Source organism: Arachis stenosperma, chromosome 7, assembly GCF_014773155.1.
Source record: "Arachis stenosperma cultivar V10309 chromosome 7, arast.V10309.gnm1.PFL2, whole genome shotgun sequence".
Taxonomy (NCBI): Eukaryota; Viridiplantae; Streptophyta; class Magnoliopsida; order Fabales; family Fabaceae; genus Arachis; species Arachis stenosperma.
This window is the reverse complement of record NC_080383.1, coordinates 1,682,935-1,698,437: the sequence shown is the minus strand read 5'-3', so window position 1 is coordinate 1,698,437 and position 15,503 is coordinate 1,682,935. Positions and strand designations below refer to the sequence as shown.

The 15,503-nt window shown below is 31.4% G+C and overlaps 2 protein-coding genes across 2 annotated transcripts; both read left to right on the top strand.

The window, feature by feature from the left end:
- Positions 1-1,253: 1,253 nt before the first annotated feature.
- Positions 1,254-4,487, top strand: LOC130940679 (receptor-like protein 35). Its single transcript, XM_057868894.1, has one exon. It carries the CDS (start codon positions 1,295-1,297, stop codon positions 4,355-4,357), a length of 3,063 nt encoding a protein of 1,020 aa, XP_057724877.1. The 5' UTR covers positions 1,254-1,294; the 3' UTR covers positions 4,358-4,487.
- Positions 4,488-11,441: 6,954 nt separating this feature from the next.
- LOC130940530 (receptor-like protein 6) lies at positions 11,442-14,695 on the top strand. Its single transcript, XM_057868694.1, has one exon. It carries the CDS (start codon positions 11,493-11,495, stop codon positions 14,532-14,534), a length of 3,042 nt encoding a protein of 1,013 aa, XP_057724677.1. The 5' UTR covers positions 11,442-11,492; the 3' UTR covers positions 14,535-14,695.
- The last annotated feature ends 808 nt before the right edge of the window (positions 14,696-15,503 follow it).

Here is a 15,503-nt window from a genome sequence, read left to right as displayed (position 1 = left end):
CTTTGACTATTAATGCCTGAAAATGGCAGAAATAGTTATATATAGTCTTGCTTATTTTATGAATGGTCCATAATTTTTGTGACAAAAAATTTACAGTGAAATATAGGAATTAATTTTTAGTTAATTTTTTTAATATTCTATTTTTTTAAATTAGAGTTTAAGACTTATAATTTATAATTTAAAGTTAAAAATTTATAATTTAATATGGTCTATAATTTAAAATAATTTTAAAAAATTTAACTGATGATATTGATATTGAGTGAACATAATTGATTCGCTAATGTTGCTTTGTATAATATATTAGTCTAGGACAAGGTCTCTTTCTAGATCTATATTGGGACAACATCAATTTTTCCTAATAACAAATATGTTACTCTTGATATGTATAATTACTTTCCCCAAAAATAAGAAGAAGCTTTAAGTATCTAATTTTTTTTACACACATTGATTTTTTTTTTTCACAACTAATAAAAATGATATCGTTTTGAGAAAATTGATATTCACTCTAATAAATCAACGCCTTAAAAATTAAATTTAAAGAAATAAACTAAAGTCAAGCTTTTTTTGGTCATGCTAAAGTCAAACTTCTCACCAATGCATGGTGGATATTGTGGGTGTGGTTCAAACATATGGCATATTTCAGTGAGTATAATTACAAGAAGAAAATTAAAAAAAAAAAGAGTCAAGTTTCTTACTCCATGACCCACAGACTACAGCTATCATACCCAAAAAGAAATATAAAACAACAACAAAAATAGAGAGAAATTATACAAGCCTTTCACTCCAACTAATTTCTCATTTGACTCATTCATAGGCTAATCAATATTCTACCCCAAACAAAAAGGCTAATAAATATTCTGTCCAAAGAAAAAAAGACTAATCAAATGGAATTATTTCTTAATATGGACCTGGATCGTGCCCCTTTTGTCATGAACTTCTTTTTCTACCCATGCCCATTGATTTCCACATATAATACCAATATTGACCTTAGTTTTAGCTTGGTGAGTCAAGCTAAGTTCATCCACAAATGCCTTGTATCATGGAAATAAAATTATCTGGGTCTCGGGTTAGAAGAAAACTAAACTTAAATTATGAATTAGTCTTGGACATTGATAGATTGGAACAGTATGAATACTATTGATAGCTGTAGCTTTTAATATAGAAATCATGGATTGGCTGGGTGTAATTCCAGCTAAAAAAATATCTATAAATAGATGGATCCTAGTTGATGAGTGACATACCAATACCATTTTCAAGTAAGCCATATATACATACATAAAATAAGCAAAAATCAATGGTGTATTTGATGTTGTTGGTTGTTAGAGTGGTGTTGTGTGTGTATATGTTTATGATGTTTCATTCTGCATGTTTGTCTTCGCATCTATGCCATTCCCAAGACAGCTCTGCCTTGCTTCACTTTAAGACCCAATTCATTTTTAACACTTCATTTTTTGAATATAATGATTATTATTATGAGTATGAGTATGAGTGCCCCTATGTTTATCCAAAGATGAGTACGTGGAAAAATGGGACAGATTGCTGCTCATGGATGGGTGTCACGTGCCACTCTGTGTCTGGTCACGTGATTGGCCTCGATCTCAGTTGTGGTGCACCTGTAGGTAATATGAATCCCAATAGCACTCTTTTTCATCTTACTCATCTCCAAACACTCAATCTTGCTTTCAATTTTTTCAATTATTCTCCATTCTCATCTCAGTTTGGTAGGTTTGTGAGTCTCACACACTTGAATTTATCTCATTGTGAATTCAAAGGTGAAATTCCTTCCCAAATCTCACACCTTTCCAAATTACAATCACTTGATTTCTCTTGGAATGATGGTTTGATGTGGAAAGAAACAACTTGGAAAAGAATGTTGCAAAATGCAACAGCTTTACGTGAGATTATATTGGATGGTACAGACATGTCTTCAATTAGCTTAACAACAAACCCTTTGTCCAATTGGTCTTTCTCTTTCTCTTCGGTTACTCTTAGTCTTCCTTATACAGGAATAAGCGGAAACTTGACAAGTCACATTCTCTGTTTACCCAATCTTTATGAGCTCCAGCTATCCAACATTCAAGTCCATGTTCCAAAGTTGAATTGCAGTGCTTCTCTTAGTTTTTTGGATCTTTCATGGTGTCAATTCCCAGGATCACAAATCCATGATTCCTTTTCTAACCTCACACACCTAACTTCTTTATACTTGTCTGAAAATGAATTCAATGGTTCAATCCCATCATTGCTCTCAAACCTTCAGCATCTCACTCACTTGGACCTTTCATGGAATGCATTCACTGGTTCGTTCCCGTCATTTCTTTCAAACCTTCATCATCTTGTTTACTTGGATCTTTCATGGAATAAACTTAGTGGTCAAATTCCAAATGCGTTTGGTAGGCTAACCAATTTGCAATCCCTTCACCTTTCATGTAATAAATTCCAAAGGAAGTTGCCATCCTCATTATTTGCCTTAACTCAACTCTCTTCCTTGGATTGTTCTCATAATGAAATTGAGGGACCACTACCTGACAAAGTAGCATTTTTAAATCTCACTACACTAGACTTAACAGGCAACTTATTAAATGGGACATTTTCTCAGTGGGCCTTATCCCTCAAGTCTTTGAGATATTTAGATCTATCAAATAACAGATTCACAGGGCACATAAGTGAAATTACATCTTATTCCTTGGAGCATTTAGACTTGTGCAACAATGAGCTCCATGGAAACTTTCCAGAATCCATTTTCCATCTTGTCAACCTTACTGATTTGTGCTTGTCTTCAGATAACTGGAGCGGCATTGTCAACTTCCAACTCTTTTCTAAGCTTCAAAACTTGGAGCATCTTTATCTTTCAGGTTGTAGTTCATTATTGCTAAAATCTGAAACAAGTGTTAATCACACTTTCTCCAATTTGTGGGAACTGCAGTTGCTTTCTAGCAATATTACTGGTTGGTTGGAATTCTCAGGAAAATTTCCAAATTTAGATTATCTTAAATTGTACAATAATAGTCTTCAGGGAAAAGTGCCAGAATGGATACATGGTATGGATTCATTAGCTTATTTGAATCTCTCACACAACAATTTGACATTGGTGGACCATTTCCCATGGTATTCACTTGAAATCCTTGATCTTAGTTTCAATTCGATGGCTGATGACATTTCTTCCTTCTTTTGTAATGCAACCTCTCTACTAGTTATCAACTTGTCCCACAACAAATTCACAGGAACATTTCCACAGTGCCTTGCCAATAGCTCATTGCTTGGAGATTTGGATCTACAAATGAACAAACTTCATGGGACTTTGCCAGATTTTACATTTCAGTATCTTCTTACACTGAATCTCAATGGCAACAATTTCGAAGGTCTATTGCCGAAATCTTTGTCCAAATGCTCAGAACTTGTGGATTTGGATCTCGGTAACAATCAATTTGAGGATACATTTCCCAATTGGCTTCAGAATCTATCAAAGTTGGAAATACTGGTCTTACGAGGCAATAAGTTGTACGGTCACATTGCAAATTTGAAATCTGAAAAGATATTTCCAAGTTTGATTATTTTTGACATATCATGTAATAACTTTAGCGGCTCATTACCAAAAGCATACATACAACATTTTCGAGCCATGAAGATTGTTCATGATGATGTGCGAAGCCATATGTCTTATATTCAAACATATTGGGCTGCTAGTGACAACGCAGTATATGAGAGTTCTATGGTTGCAACAATTAAAAGAGTCAGTCTTACTTTTACGAAAATTCCATATGCCTTTGCAATTATCGATTTGTCAGAAAACAAATTTGAAGGTGAGATTCCAGATGATTTTGGAGAACTTGGTGCACTCATAGGACTCAACCTTTCACATAACAGCCTCATTGGTCCTATTCCATGCTCTTTGGGAAATTTGACAAACCTTGAATCATTGGACCTCTCCTCAAATATGCTTGATGGGAATATTCCTACTGAATTGGCAAATCTGAACTTTCTTGAAGTCTTGAGTCTTTCCCAAAACCAGTTGGTGGGACCAATACCCAAAGGAAAACAGTTTGATACATTTTCAAATGATTCCTATGAAGGAAACATGGGGTTATGTGGATTTCCATTGTCAATTCAATGCAATAATGTCCCTTTGCCACAAGATCCATCGTATGAGGCTGAAGACAAATTTGGGTTTGGTTGGAAACCAGTGGCAATAGGATATGCATGTGGAATGGTGCTTGGAATTGGATTGGGATTTTGTGTTTTCTCAATTGAAAAACCTCAATGGCTTGTGATCATCTTCGGAAGTAAAAGGATCAAAAGGAGGAGTCATGCAAATCGCCATGCAAGAACAACTCTGTTTCGGGTTTTGGTTGTAATCTAAGTGTGTAACACGTTTGTGTCTTGTGTTGTTGTGTTTTTTATGTTTTATTTGATTTAATGTTGTACTTTTATTTTACTTTATGCATGTCTTGTTGATATTTATAGTAAGTACTTGTTCTATAGTTGTAAGAAATGTTGCATGTAAATTATGTTTTTAATGAATATAAGTGTCTCTGCTTCACTATACTTGCACCTTCTAATATAGTATAGTTTTCAGTTTTCATGCATATTCAGCTCTAAATTCTTCTATGATCTATTTAAACATATTAAGCCAACAAAACAGAGAAGCTAAATATTATAAGAACTGTTATAAGAACAGAAATAATAACAAGATAAACGAGAAAAAAAAAAGAAAGAAAGATAAAATTTAGGACAATTAATGGTATACTCCAAGCCCGTCGCGGATCAAAGCTCTATTTATGAGTTGCTGCATGCACAAAGCAAAATTCAAACTCTCAACATTTGTTTAAGTGGATGAATGAGCTGACTATCCAACCAATCCAAATTAGTTAAAGACATTCTTGTTTAATCAATTAATAATTGTGGTATCCACTATCAAGTTGAAAATTTGTCTATACTCAAAACGAAAATTAGACCATCAAAATTAAACTCTGGTATACGGTGAAGCACAACCTGATTTTCAAGCAATCAATTACTCAAAAGAACCACAAAAATTAAAATAGGTAAGGGCCATACATACACTAGTAACTTTATCAAAGATAACGCGTACACGCATGATGCAACATTTTAACAACTTACTTTCTTTGTGTGGCCATTACTTTTGAACTCACTTTAATTTTGCTAAGTAGGATAAAAAAAAGACAGAAAAATTCCGGCTCGGTCAAAGTTACTTTATATATTTTGACGCTTAATCAATTATTTGATCAATACAATTATGTTTCTTTTTAATTCGAGAAAGAATAATCCAAAATTATCTTATATAACTTAATATCTATAATTTTATATATATAATATTTAAAATTATATATTTATTATATTTAATATTATGTATTTATTTTAAAAATAATTAATACATAGAGATACATTTAAGTTATTTTAGTAACCAAATTAAATTAAGTTAGTCTAAACCTAATAAAAATTAGCTTCATTAGCGGAGCATGAATATACGCTTCAAACCTCCAACTATGTAAATGTAGGGGTGTTTATAGGTCGGGTAAAATTGGGTTTGATATGACCCAAATTCAGCCTAAAATATATATCAGGTCTATTTATTAGACTCGAATCCGACCCTAAATCTGATGAAATCTATACACTTTTGGGCCATGATTATACTGGGTAAAAATCGGGTGAAAATCAGACCGTTAACATTACATTACCTTCTCCTTGATATCTTCTTGTAAGTTAGAATGTGAAAATATCCAAATTTCCAAGACTCCAACTAGGGGTGTTCATGGATCGGATCCGATCCGCATATCCGCGGTGTTTATCCGAATTCGATCCGAAAATTGCGGATACAGATCCGATCTGCAAGGCTTTCGGATTGGATCCGCACACTAATCGGATCGGATTGCGGATTGTGTTGGTATCTGCGTATCCGCAAAAATAAAAAAATAAATAAGTAAAATATTCTTTTTTTGTTTTATTTCAACTAATAATTATCATATATGTTAAATTATTTTAATTTATTATTCAAGAAAAGTATGTTTAATATTATTTTAAGAGTAAACATATTTAAAAGAATAGAAAAAATGAATTTTATTGATATTTTTTAATAAAAATAAGCTTTTAAAAATATTTTTGTGTTTTGCGGATATATCCGATATCCGATCCGATCCGCAAATGTGCGGATCGAATCAAACCTTAAAAACTGCGGATATTGAATCTGATCCGGTCCGATCCGCGAACACCCCTAACTCCAACCATTATTTGACATGGTAAAATTCACTTAGAAAAATATAACAAGAACTAACTCTTCTCTAAAATTAAAGCATAACCATAATCAATACTAATATTGTCTAATAACACCAAATTTTTAAATCAATACAAATAACTCAATATTATGCCATTAGTCTGAATTCTTATGCATTTTAAACATAAAACATTAACTTATAGTCTTATAATGACTAATAACACAAAATATTAAAGTTTACAATACTTAAATTCCACTTAAAAATAGCTATCATCAATCACTAATAATACAAAATATTAATTTTAAATTTGTATGATGACCAGGCTACCGGGCCGAGTTCGGGTGACCCGAGCTATGACCCAGACCCGACCCGACCCGAAATAATGACCGGGTCTATTTTTGAAACCCTTACCCGACCTTAGACTCGATGAAATCACACCAAATTATTCCCTAAAGTGTTTGGGGCCGGACCGGGTCTTCGGATCGGGCCGAGCCATGTACACCCCTATGTAAACGTTCCTGCATTTATCTGCTTATCTTTCTTCTTCTTCTACTTCTTCATGATTCTCATTCTCCTTCTTCGCATTCCTCTTCCTTCTTTTTCGTGTTCCTCCTCCTTCTTCTTCGTGTTCCTCCTCCTTCTTCTTAGTTTTATTCCTCTCAGGAGAGTAAATCAAGAAGAATTTTAAGAAAACAAAATAAGGAGAAAATAAAGAAAAAAAAATGAAAAAGAAGAAGAAGACGAAGTGGAAGACGAGGAGGAGAAATTCAAGTGAAACGAAACCAAATGAACCTAAATTAAACTAAGAAATGAACCAAAATTTCTTAAGGAATAAAAAATATGGTTAATACTTATAGCAGCATCAAATGAATCTCAGTTAATTCACAAATGAACCAAAATATGTTCAGATTTGAACAAAAACTAACTAAACAACCACACATGAACAAGTTCAGTAAATTCAAGTGAAACGAAACTAAATGAACCTAAATTAAACTAAAAATTGAACCGAAATTTTTTAAGGAATAAAAAATTTGGTCAATACTTAACAGTAGTATCAAGTGAATCTCAGTTAATTCACAAACGAACCGAAATAAGTTTAGATTTGAACAAAAACTAACTAAACAACCACACATGAACAAGTTCAGCAAATTCAAGCGAAACAAAACCAAATGAGCATAAATTAAACTAAGAAATGAACCCAAATTTATTAAGGAATAAAAAGTTTGGTCAATACTTAACAGCAATATCAAGTGAACCTTGGTTAATTCACAAATGAACTGAAATTAGTTCAGATTTGAACAAAAACTAACTAAACAACCACACATGAACAAGTTAAGCAAATTCAAGCGAGACGAAACCAAATGAACCTAAATTGAACTAAGAAATGAACCGAAATTTCTTAAGAAATAAAAATTTTGGTTAATACTTAACAACAGCACTAATTGAACATCAGTTGATTCACAAATGAACTGAAATTAGTTCAAATTTAAACAAGTAGTAAAAAAAACTAAATCATCAACAAAAATACATCATGTTAGTGATGATAACGAAATAGCAAGATAACGAGAAAGGTAAAGAAGAATAAGACGACGCAGCATTAGGGAAGAAGGAGGAGGAAAAGGGAAGAAGAAAAACCTGCATGTGCGAATTTGAAAAAAGAAAAAGCAACAGCAGTAAACATGCATATGTGAATTTAAAATATTTTGTTGAACTTGGTTAGGATTATGACTTGAATGTAGAGCTTTATTCTAATAAATATAAAAAAATAATTTTGGACTGATATTTATTGTCTCTTACATATTTTTATAAAATATTACGACCAACAATAGATACTACTTCACCCTTTACAATACTAAAAAGGAACAAATATAAATTTAAATTTTTTTTTGATAATTTTCACGAGGCTAATATTACGTTAAATTACTAATTAAAGAGTTGAATATGTATTATCTATAAAAGGTATACTAAAAATATTTGAGACGAGGAGCACTTAAAAAGTGAATTGCCTTGTTATATATTGGCTTTATTATTTTTCAAAAGATTGGTGTAGAGTGTAGACACCTCTCATTCTCTTTTATACAATTATGAACGCGTTCACATTATTGATTCTCATCTTCAATGTGTACCTTCCAATTTATATATTAATATGTCATTATGTTAAATAATACAGCTATATAAAATACTCACTCATGTCTTTATAATTATTTTCCTAAAACTTAAAACACTAAACAGTGTAATCAAGTAAAAACTAAAAAAAAGTTGAAATTAATAAGGTTAGGAAACTATGAACAAAAACATAAATAGATACAAATTTAATAACAATGCAACCAAACGTGCAAAAAGAACTTGACAGTCCCAAGAAGTGCGCAATAACAATTAACAATACATACTATTATATAATATACCAGATGATAGATATAAATTTAATAGTTGACATGATGATTTTTTATTAAACGACATCGAGTGAAGTAGGAAAAAAAAACTATACATAGTGCATTCATTCAATTCTAATTAAATAAATATTTATTATTCTTACAATTTTAAATAAAATTTTATTATATTTCAAAGTAAATGGATATTTTTTTACCGTCTAACCATTTTTAACTATTAACTTTATATAAAAACATCTGCATATAAATTTTTACTAGGGGTGTTCAAATCCAAATCGATCCAAATTAAACCGTTCATCCAATCCAATCCAAATCGAAACCGATTAAAACCGCACTAATTCGGATTTGATTGGATTTTATTTTTTGCAAACCGCTGGATCGGATCGGATTTCGGATCTACTTTTCATAACCGATCTAATCCAATCCAAACCACACAATGTGCTATAATATTATTATTTCATTATTATGTTTATAATTATGTTTATAACATGTTCAATTTGTTATATATTTTTATATTATTCATATATTATTATTATTTAATAAATATTTTATGTTCAAAATATTATTTATTTGTTTATTTTAACTAACCTATAATTTTATTTCTATTGTTATGTTATTGTTGGCTTTTTTAAAATATTGTTGAGACTTATTACGTTATTGTTAATTATTTAAAATTTGATGTTGAGACTTGTTATATGTATTAATTTTTTTAATTTACAAAATCGCAAATCCAATCCAATCCAAACCGCTTGAAATTGGATCGGATCGGATTTTTTTTAAAACATCATCCAATCCAAACCGCATCGCAAGTAAATTAGTGTTCAGATCGGATGAGTTTTTTATTCAAAACCGATCCAAACCGCACCGCGAACACCCCTAATTTTTACCACAAATTAATCCCATCAAAAACGTTACGAAATCTTCAAAGTAAAAGAAAAGTATATGGACCAAGAGGTAATCAGTCAAAAAATAAACAACTTAACTAATTTATAATTATATTTAATTAATTTTATTTATTTTTAATTTATAATATTTGATATTAATTGCTTCTCACCTCAAATTAAAATTCTGAATGATACTTTAAAAAAATAGAGGCGGGAATCACGGAACTTTCAACAATTCCAATTCTTAGTATATAAAAAAATTTATAAAATATATAAAAAAATATTTATTTAATATAAAAAAAAAACATTCTAATACTTAACATAAAACATCCATTTGACTAATTTTTTGCTAGCATTGTTGGTAAAGTAAATGGTCATTTCTTCTACACATGGTGGCTTGACTGGCTTCTACTTTGTTGACTTTGCATGCGCTTGTTTTCTGCGCGTCTTCACCATTAACAATAATGAATGAGAGAGAAAGGAAAAAAATAGAATAAAACAGATTTGAATAAAATAGAATAAATTTACAATACCGAATGTAAACAAAAATAAATTGGATATAAATAGAGACGGGATCTTGAAGCTATTTTATCCAAAGGATATATATTTCCAATTTAATTTTCTTATTAACATAATAGAATATATTAGTAGATGATTACTATATAAGAAAATTTGCATTAAAAGCACATTATTTTTTTAATTTTCACCCATAATTTCATTTCCATCTCTATAACAAATCCTATGTTACTTTTTCAAACAAATTGTAATTGAATTATATTCTCAATGAATATTTAAAAACCTCTAATATAATATAAATAAAGTTAGTGAATACTCAATTAGTCATTGTCATGAAAGACCAATGGTTCCTAACAAAAAATAATTGACAAAGCGGCTTTAACTATCTAATTTTTCTTACACATATTGATTCTTTTCCACAACTAAAATGATATCGTTTTGAGAAAATAGATATTTACACTAATAAATCAATGCCTTAAAAATTAAATTTAAGGAAAAAAGCACTAAAGTCAAGCTTTTTTGGTCAAGCTTCACACCAATGCATGGTGGATATTGTGAGTGTGGTTCGAATATTGTTTTTTTTTTTTTTCTTTCGAGAGGAGGTAGGGTTTCTTTTTTTTTTTTTTTGTCTTTTGGTCCTTAGAGGAGGTGTAAAAGTTAATTAGCTTAAATTATTTAATCATGACAAAAATATTTAATTGTTTATTCGTTTTTATTTTGGTGACTGAATAATTGTTTATTCTAGTTTTGATGTACAGTATTATAGCCTAATAGAATTTGTAGTATATTTTGCTTCTTTATGGCGTATTTCAGTGAGTATAATTAATTTTTAAAGAAAAAAAAACATTAATTTGATCTTTTTTAAACAGTGAATAGATGAAGTCTTTTTCTCAATTTATTAACTAAAACTTATCGATAATATTTATATATACTATTATGTGTCTATCTATAAAAGATAGTCCTGTAAATAATAATTTTTGGAGTAAAAATTCACTTATTTTGATAAGATTAATGATAAATAATAAAAAATAGTTGATAAAAGATATATAAAAATTCAAAAGATAATCAATGTTTGATCGTCCAAAATTACATTATTTTTTTGCTCATGTGACAGTAACAAAATATGCATTATTATAAATAACGAAATATATGAACAATTTTATTTTGTTTCACACTATCTATTAACAAAAGGATATACATATCTACCATTTACTATTTTAGAAGACCTATTAGTACTTTTTTTTCTTTAAAAATTAATTAGTCCAAAATTAACATGATGTAATTGTCATTTTACTCTATATTTTAATATAGAAATCATGCATTGGCTGGTTATAGGTGGCAGGTGTTGTAATTCCAGTTAAAAAAATATTATCTATAAATAGATGGATCCTAATCGATGAGTGACATACCAATACCATTTTCAAGTAAGCCATATATACATACATAAAATAAGCAAAAGCTTGAATCAATAATCAATGGGGTATTTGATGTTGTTGGTTCTTAGAGTGGTGTTGTGTTTTCATATGTTTATGATGTTCCATTTTGCATGTTTGTCTTCCCATCTATGCCATTCCCAAGACAGCTCTGCTTTGCTTCACTTTAAGACCCAATTCATTTTTAACCCTTCCTTTTTTGAATATTCTTATGCGTATGAATATGACTGCCCACATGTTTATCCAAAGATGAGTACGTGGGAGAATGGGACAGATTGTTGCTCATGGATGGGTGTCACGTGCCACTCTGTGTCTGGCCACGTGATTGGCCTTGATCTCAGTTGTGGTGCACTTGCAGGTAATATGAATCCCAATAGCACTCTTTTTCATCTTACTCATCTCCAAACACTCAACCTTGCTTTCAATTCTTTCCATTTTTCTCCATTGTCATCTCAGTTTAGTAAGCTTGTGAGTCTCACACACTTGAATTTATCTAATTGTCAATTCATAGGTGAAATTCCTTCCCAAATCTCACACCTTTCCAAATTACAATCACTTGATCTCTCATCGAATTCTCATTTGATGTGGAAAGAAACAAGTTGGAAAAGAATGTTGCAAAATGCAACAGCTTTGCGTGAGATTGTATTGGATGATACAAACATGTCTTCCATTAGCTTAACACCAAACCCTTTGTCCAATTGGTCTTTCTCTTTCTCTTTGGTTACTCTTAGTCTACGTAATACTAGAATAAGGGGATACTTGACTAGTCACATTCTATGTTTACCCCATCTTTATGAGCTCCAGCTATACGGAAATGAAGACATTCAAGTCCATGTTCCAAAGTTGAATTGCAGTACTTCTCTTAGTTTTTTGGATCTTTCATGGTGTCAATTCCCAGGATCACAAATCCCTGATTCCTTTTCTAACCTCACACACCTAACTTCTTTGGACTTGTCTGGAAATGGATTCAATGGTTCAATCCCATCATTGCTCTCAAACCTTCCGCATCTCACTCACTTGGACCTTTCATTCAATGCATTCACGGGTTCGTTCCCATCATTTCTTTCAAACCTTCATCATCTTGTTTACTTGGATCTTTCAGAAAATAAGGTTAGTGGTCAAATTCCAAATGTGTTTGATAGGCTAACCAATTTGCAATCCCTTCGCCTTTCGTATAATAATTTCCAAAGGAAGTTGCCATCCTCATTATTTGCCTTAACTCAACTCTCTTCCTTGGATTGTTCTAAAAATGAATTTGAGGGACCACTACCTGACAAAGTAGCCTTTTTAAATCTCACTCAATTATTCTTAGATGTCAACTTATTAAATGAGACAATTCCTGAGTGGGCCTTATCCCTCAAGTCTTTGAGATACTTAGATCTATCCAATAACAGATTCAGAGGGCACATAAGTGAAATTACATCTTATTCCTTCGAGTATTTAGACTTGTGCAACAATGAGCTCCTAGGAAACTTTCCAGAATCCATTTTCCATCTTGTCAACCTTACTTATTTGTGCTTGTCTTCAGATAACTGGAGCGGTATTGTCCACTTCCCACTCTTCTCTAAGCTTCAAAACTTGGGGTATCTTTATCTTTCAGGTTGTACTTCATTATGGCTAAAATCGGAAACTAGTGTTAATCACACTTTCTCCAATTTGTGGGCACTGCAGTTGCTTTCTAGCAATATTACTGGTTGGTTGGAATTCTCAGGAAAATTTCCAAATTTAAATTATCTTAAATTGTACAACAATAGTCTTGAGGAAAAAGTGCCAGAATGGATACATGGTATGGATTCATTAAGTTATTTGAATCTCTCACACAACAATTTTACATTGATGGACCATTTCCCATGGTATCGACTTGAATACCTTGATCTTAGTTTCAACTCCATGGCTGATGACATTTCTTCCTTCTTTTGTAATGCAACCTCTTTGGATGTTATCAACTTGTCCCACAACAAATTCATAGGAACATTTCCACAGTGCCTTGCCAACAGCTCATTTCTTGGAGATTTGGATCTACAAATGAACAAACTTCATGGAACTTTGCCAGATACCTTTCTGGATCTTCTTACACTGAATCTCAATGGCAACAATTTCGAAGGTCTATTGCCGAAATCTTTGTCCAAATGCTCAGAACTTGTGGATTTGGATCTCGGTAACAATCAATTTGAGGACACATTTCCGAATTGGCTTCAGAATATATCAAATTTGGAAATACTGGTGTTACGAGGCAATAAGTTGTACGGTCAGATTGTAAATTTGAAATCTGAAAAGATATTTCCAAGTTTGATTATTTTTGACATATCATGCAATAACTTTAGCGGCTCATTACCAAAAGCATATATACAAAATTTTCAAGCCATGAAGATTGTTCATGATGTGTCTTATATTGACACAGTTCGGCCTGGTATTGGTGAAGACACATTTGAAGTATATTACAATTCTATGATTGCAACTATTAAAAGAGTCAGTCTTACTTTTACGAAAATTCCAAATGGCTTTGCAATTATTGATTTGTCAGAAAACAAATTTGAAGGAGAGATTCCAGATGATTTTGGGGAGCTTCATGGACTCATAGGCCTCAATCTTTCTCATAACAAACTTGTTGGTCATATTCCCCAATCTTTGAGAAATTTGACAAACCTTGAATCATTGGATCTCTCCTCAAATATGCTTAATGGGAATATTCCTACTGAATTGGCAAATCTGAACTTTCTTGAAGTCTTGAATCTTTCCCAAAACCAGTTGGTGGGACCAATACCCAGAGGAAAACAGTTTGATACATTTTCAAATGATTCCTATGAGGGAAACATGGGGCTATGTGGGTTGCCATTGTCAATTCAATGCAACAACAATGTCCCTTTGCCACAATATCCATCTTCTGAGATGGAAGACAAATTTGGATTTGGTTGGAAACCAGTGGCAATAGGATATGCATGTGGAATGGTACTTGGAATTGGCTTGGGATTTTGTGTTTTCTCACTTGGAAAGCCTCAATGGCTTGTGATCACCTTCGGAGGTAAAAGGATCAAAAGGAGGAACCGTGGAAACCGCCGGCGTGCAAGAACAACTCTGTTTTAGCTTTTTGTTGTAATGTAAATGTGTAACAAGTTTATGTCTTGTGCTACTGTTGTGTTTTTTATGTTTTATTTGATTCGGTGTCGTACTTTTGTTTCACTTTATGGATGTCTACAAATCTTGACCATATTTAAAGTAAGTACTTGTTCTATAGTTGTAAGAAATGTTGCAAGTAAATTCTGTTTTCAAAGTATATATATGTGTGTGTTTTCTGATTGTTGATTCTTTTAGTAATTACCAAACTATTACGAATATCTCTAATACAATCTGATTTTTTATTTAATTTTTATTTTTTTATGATGACAATCTAAAATAGTTTGATAAAAAAAAAATACTAATTCTCGTGCAGTAATAAACAAAAGTCATTAATTATGGTATCCATCATCAAGTAATAGCTGGTTCCAACTCTCAATGCAAGTTGAAAATGTTTCTATATTCAAAACGAAATAAGAGGATAAAATTATGATGAAAATGAAGAATACTTTATATACTTTGATTCTTAAATCTTAAATCAATTATTTGATCAGTCGGATTAGGTTGTTCTCTAGAATTAAAATGTTTTCAGTAATAGTACTACTTCTCTGTTTAAAATACTAAAAAAGAACAAATATAATATTAAAAAATAATTTTCATGAGGTTAAGATTACGTTACATTAATGATTAAAGAGTTCAATATGTATTGTTTATAAAAGATATGCTATTGTGACAAAGTATTTGAGATGTGAAGCACTTGAAAATATAAATATTACAATGCAAGCAAACATGCAAAAAGAACTTGATAGTGTTTCATGGTCCCAAGAAGTGTGCAACAAGACATGCATCTATTCTGCCATATATATATCCATTAATTTAAATTAAGATGGTTGCTGGAAAGAGTTTAGATTGGTCAATTCATTTGGATCTCACCTGTGAGCATATTCCATGAGAGGTCCAATGATTCAAGTTCTGACTAGTGGTGTACATGCATGATTG

What these genes read in the sequence shown, in the direction of transcription:
- LOC130940679 (XM_057868894.1), top strand. Translation starts at nt 1,295, where the DNA reads ATGGTGTATTTGATGTTGTTGGTTGTTAGAGTGGTGTTGTGTGTGTAT.
- LOC130940530 (XM_057868694.1), top strand. Translation starts at nt 11,493, where the DNA reads ATGGGGTATTTGATGTTGTTGGTTCTTAGAGTGGTGTTGTGTTTTCAT.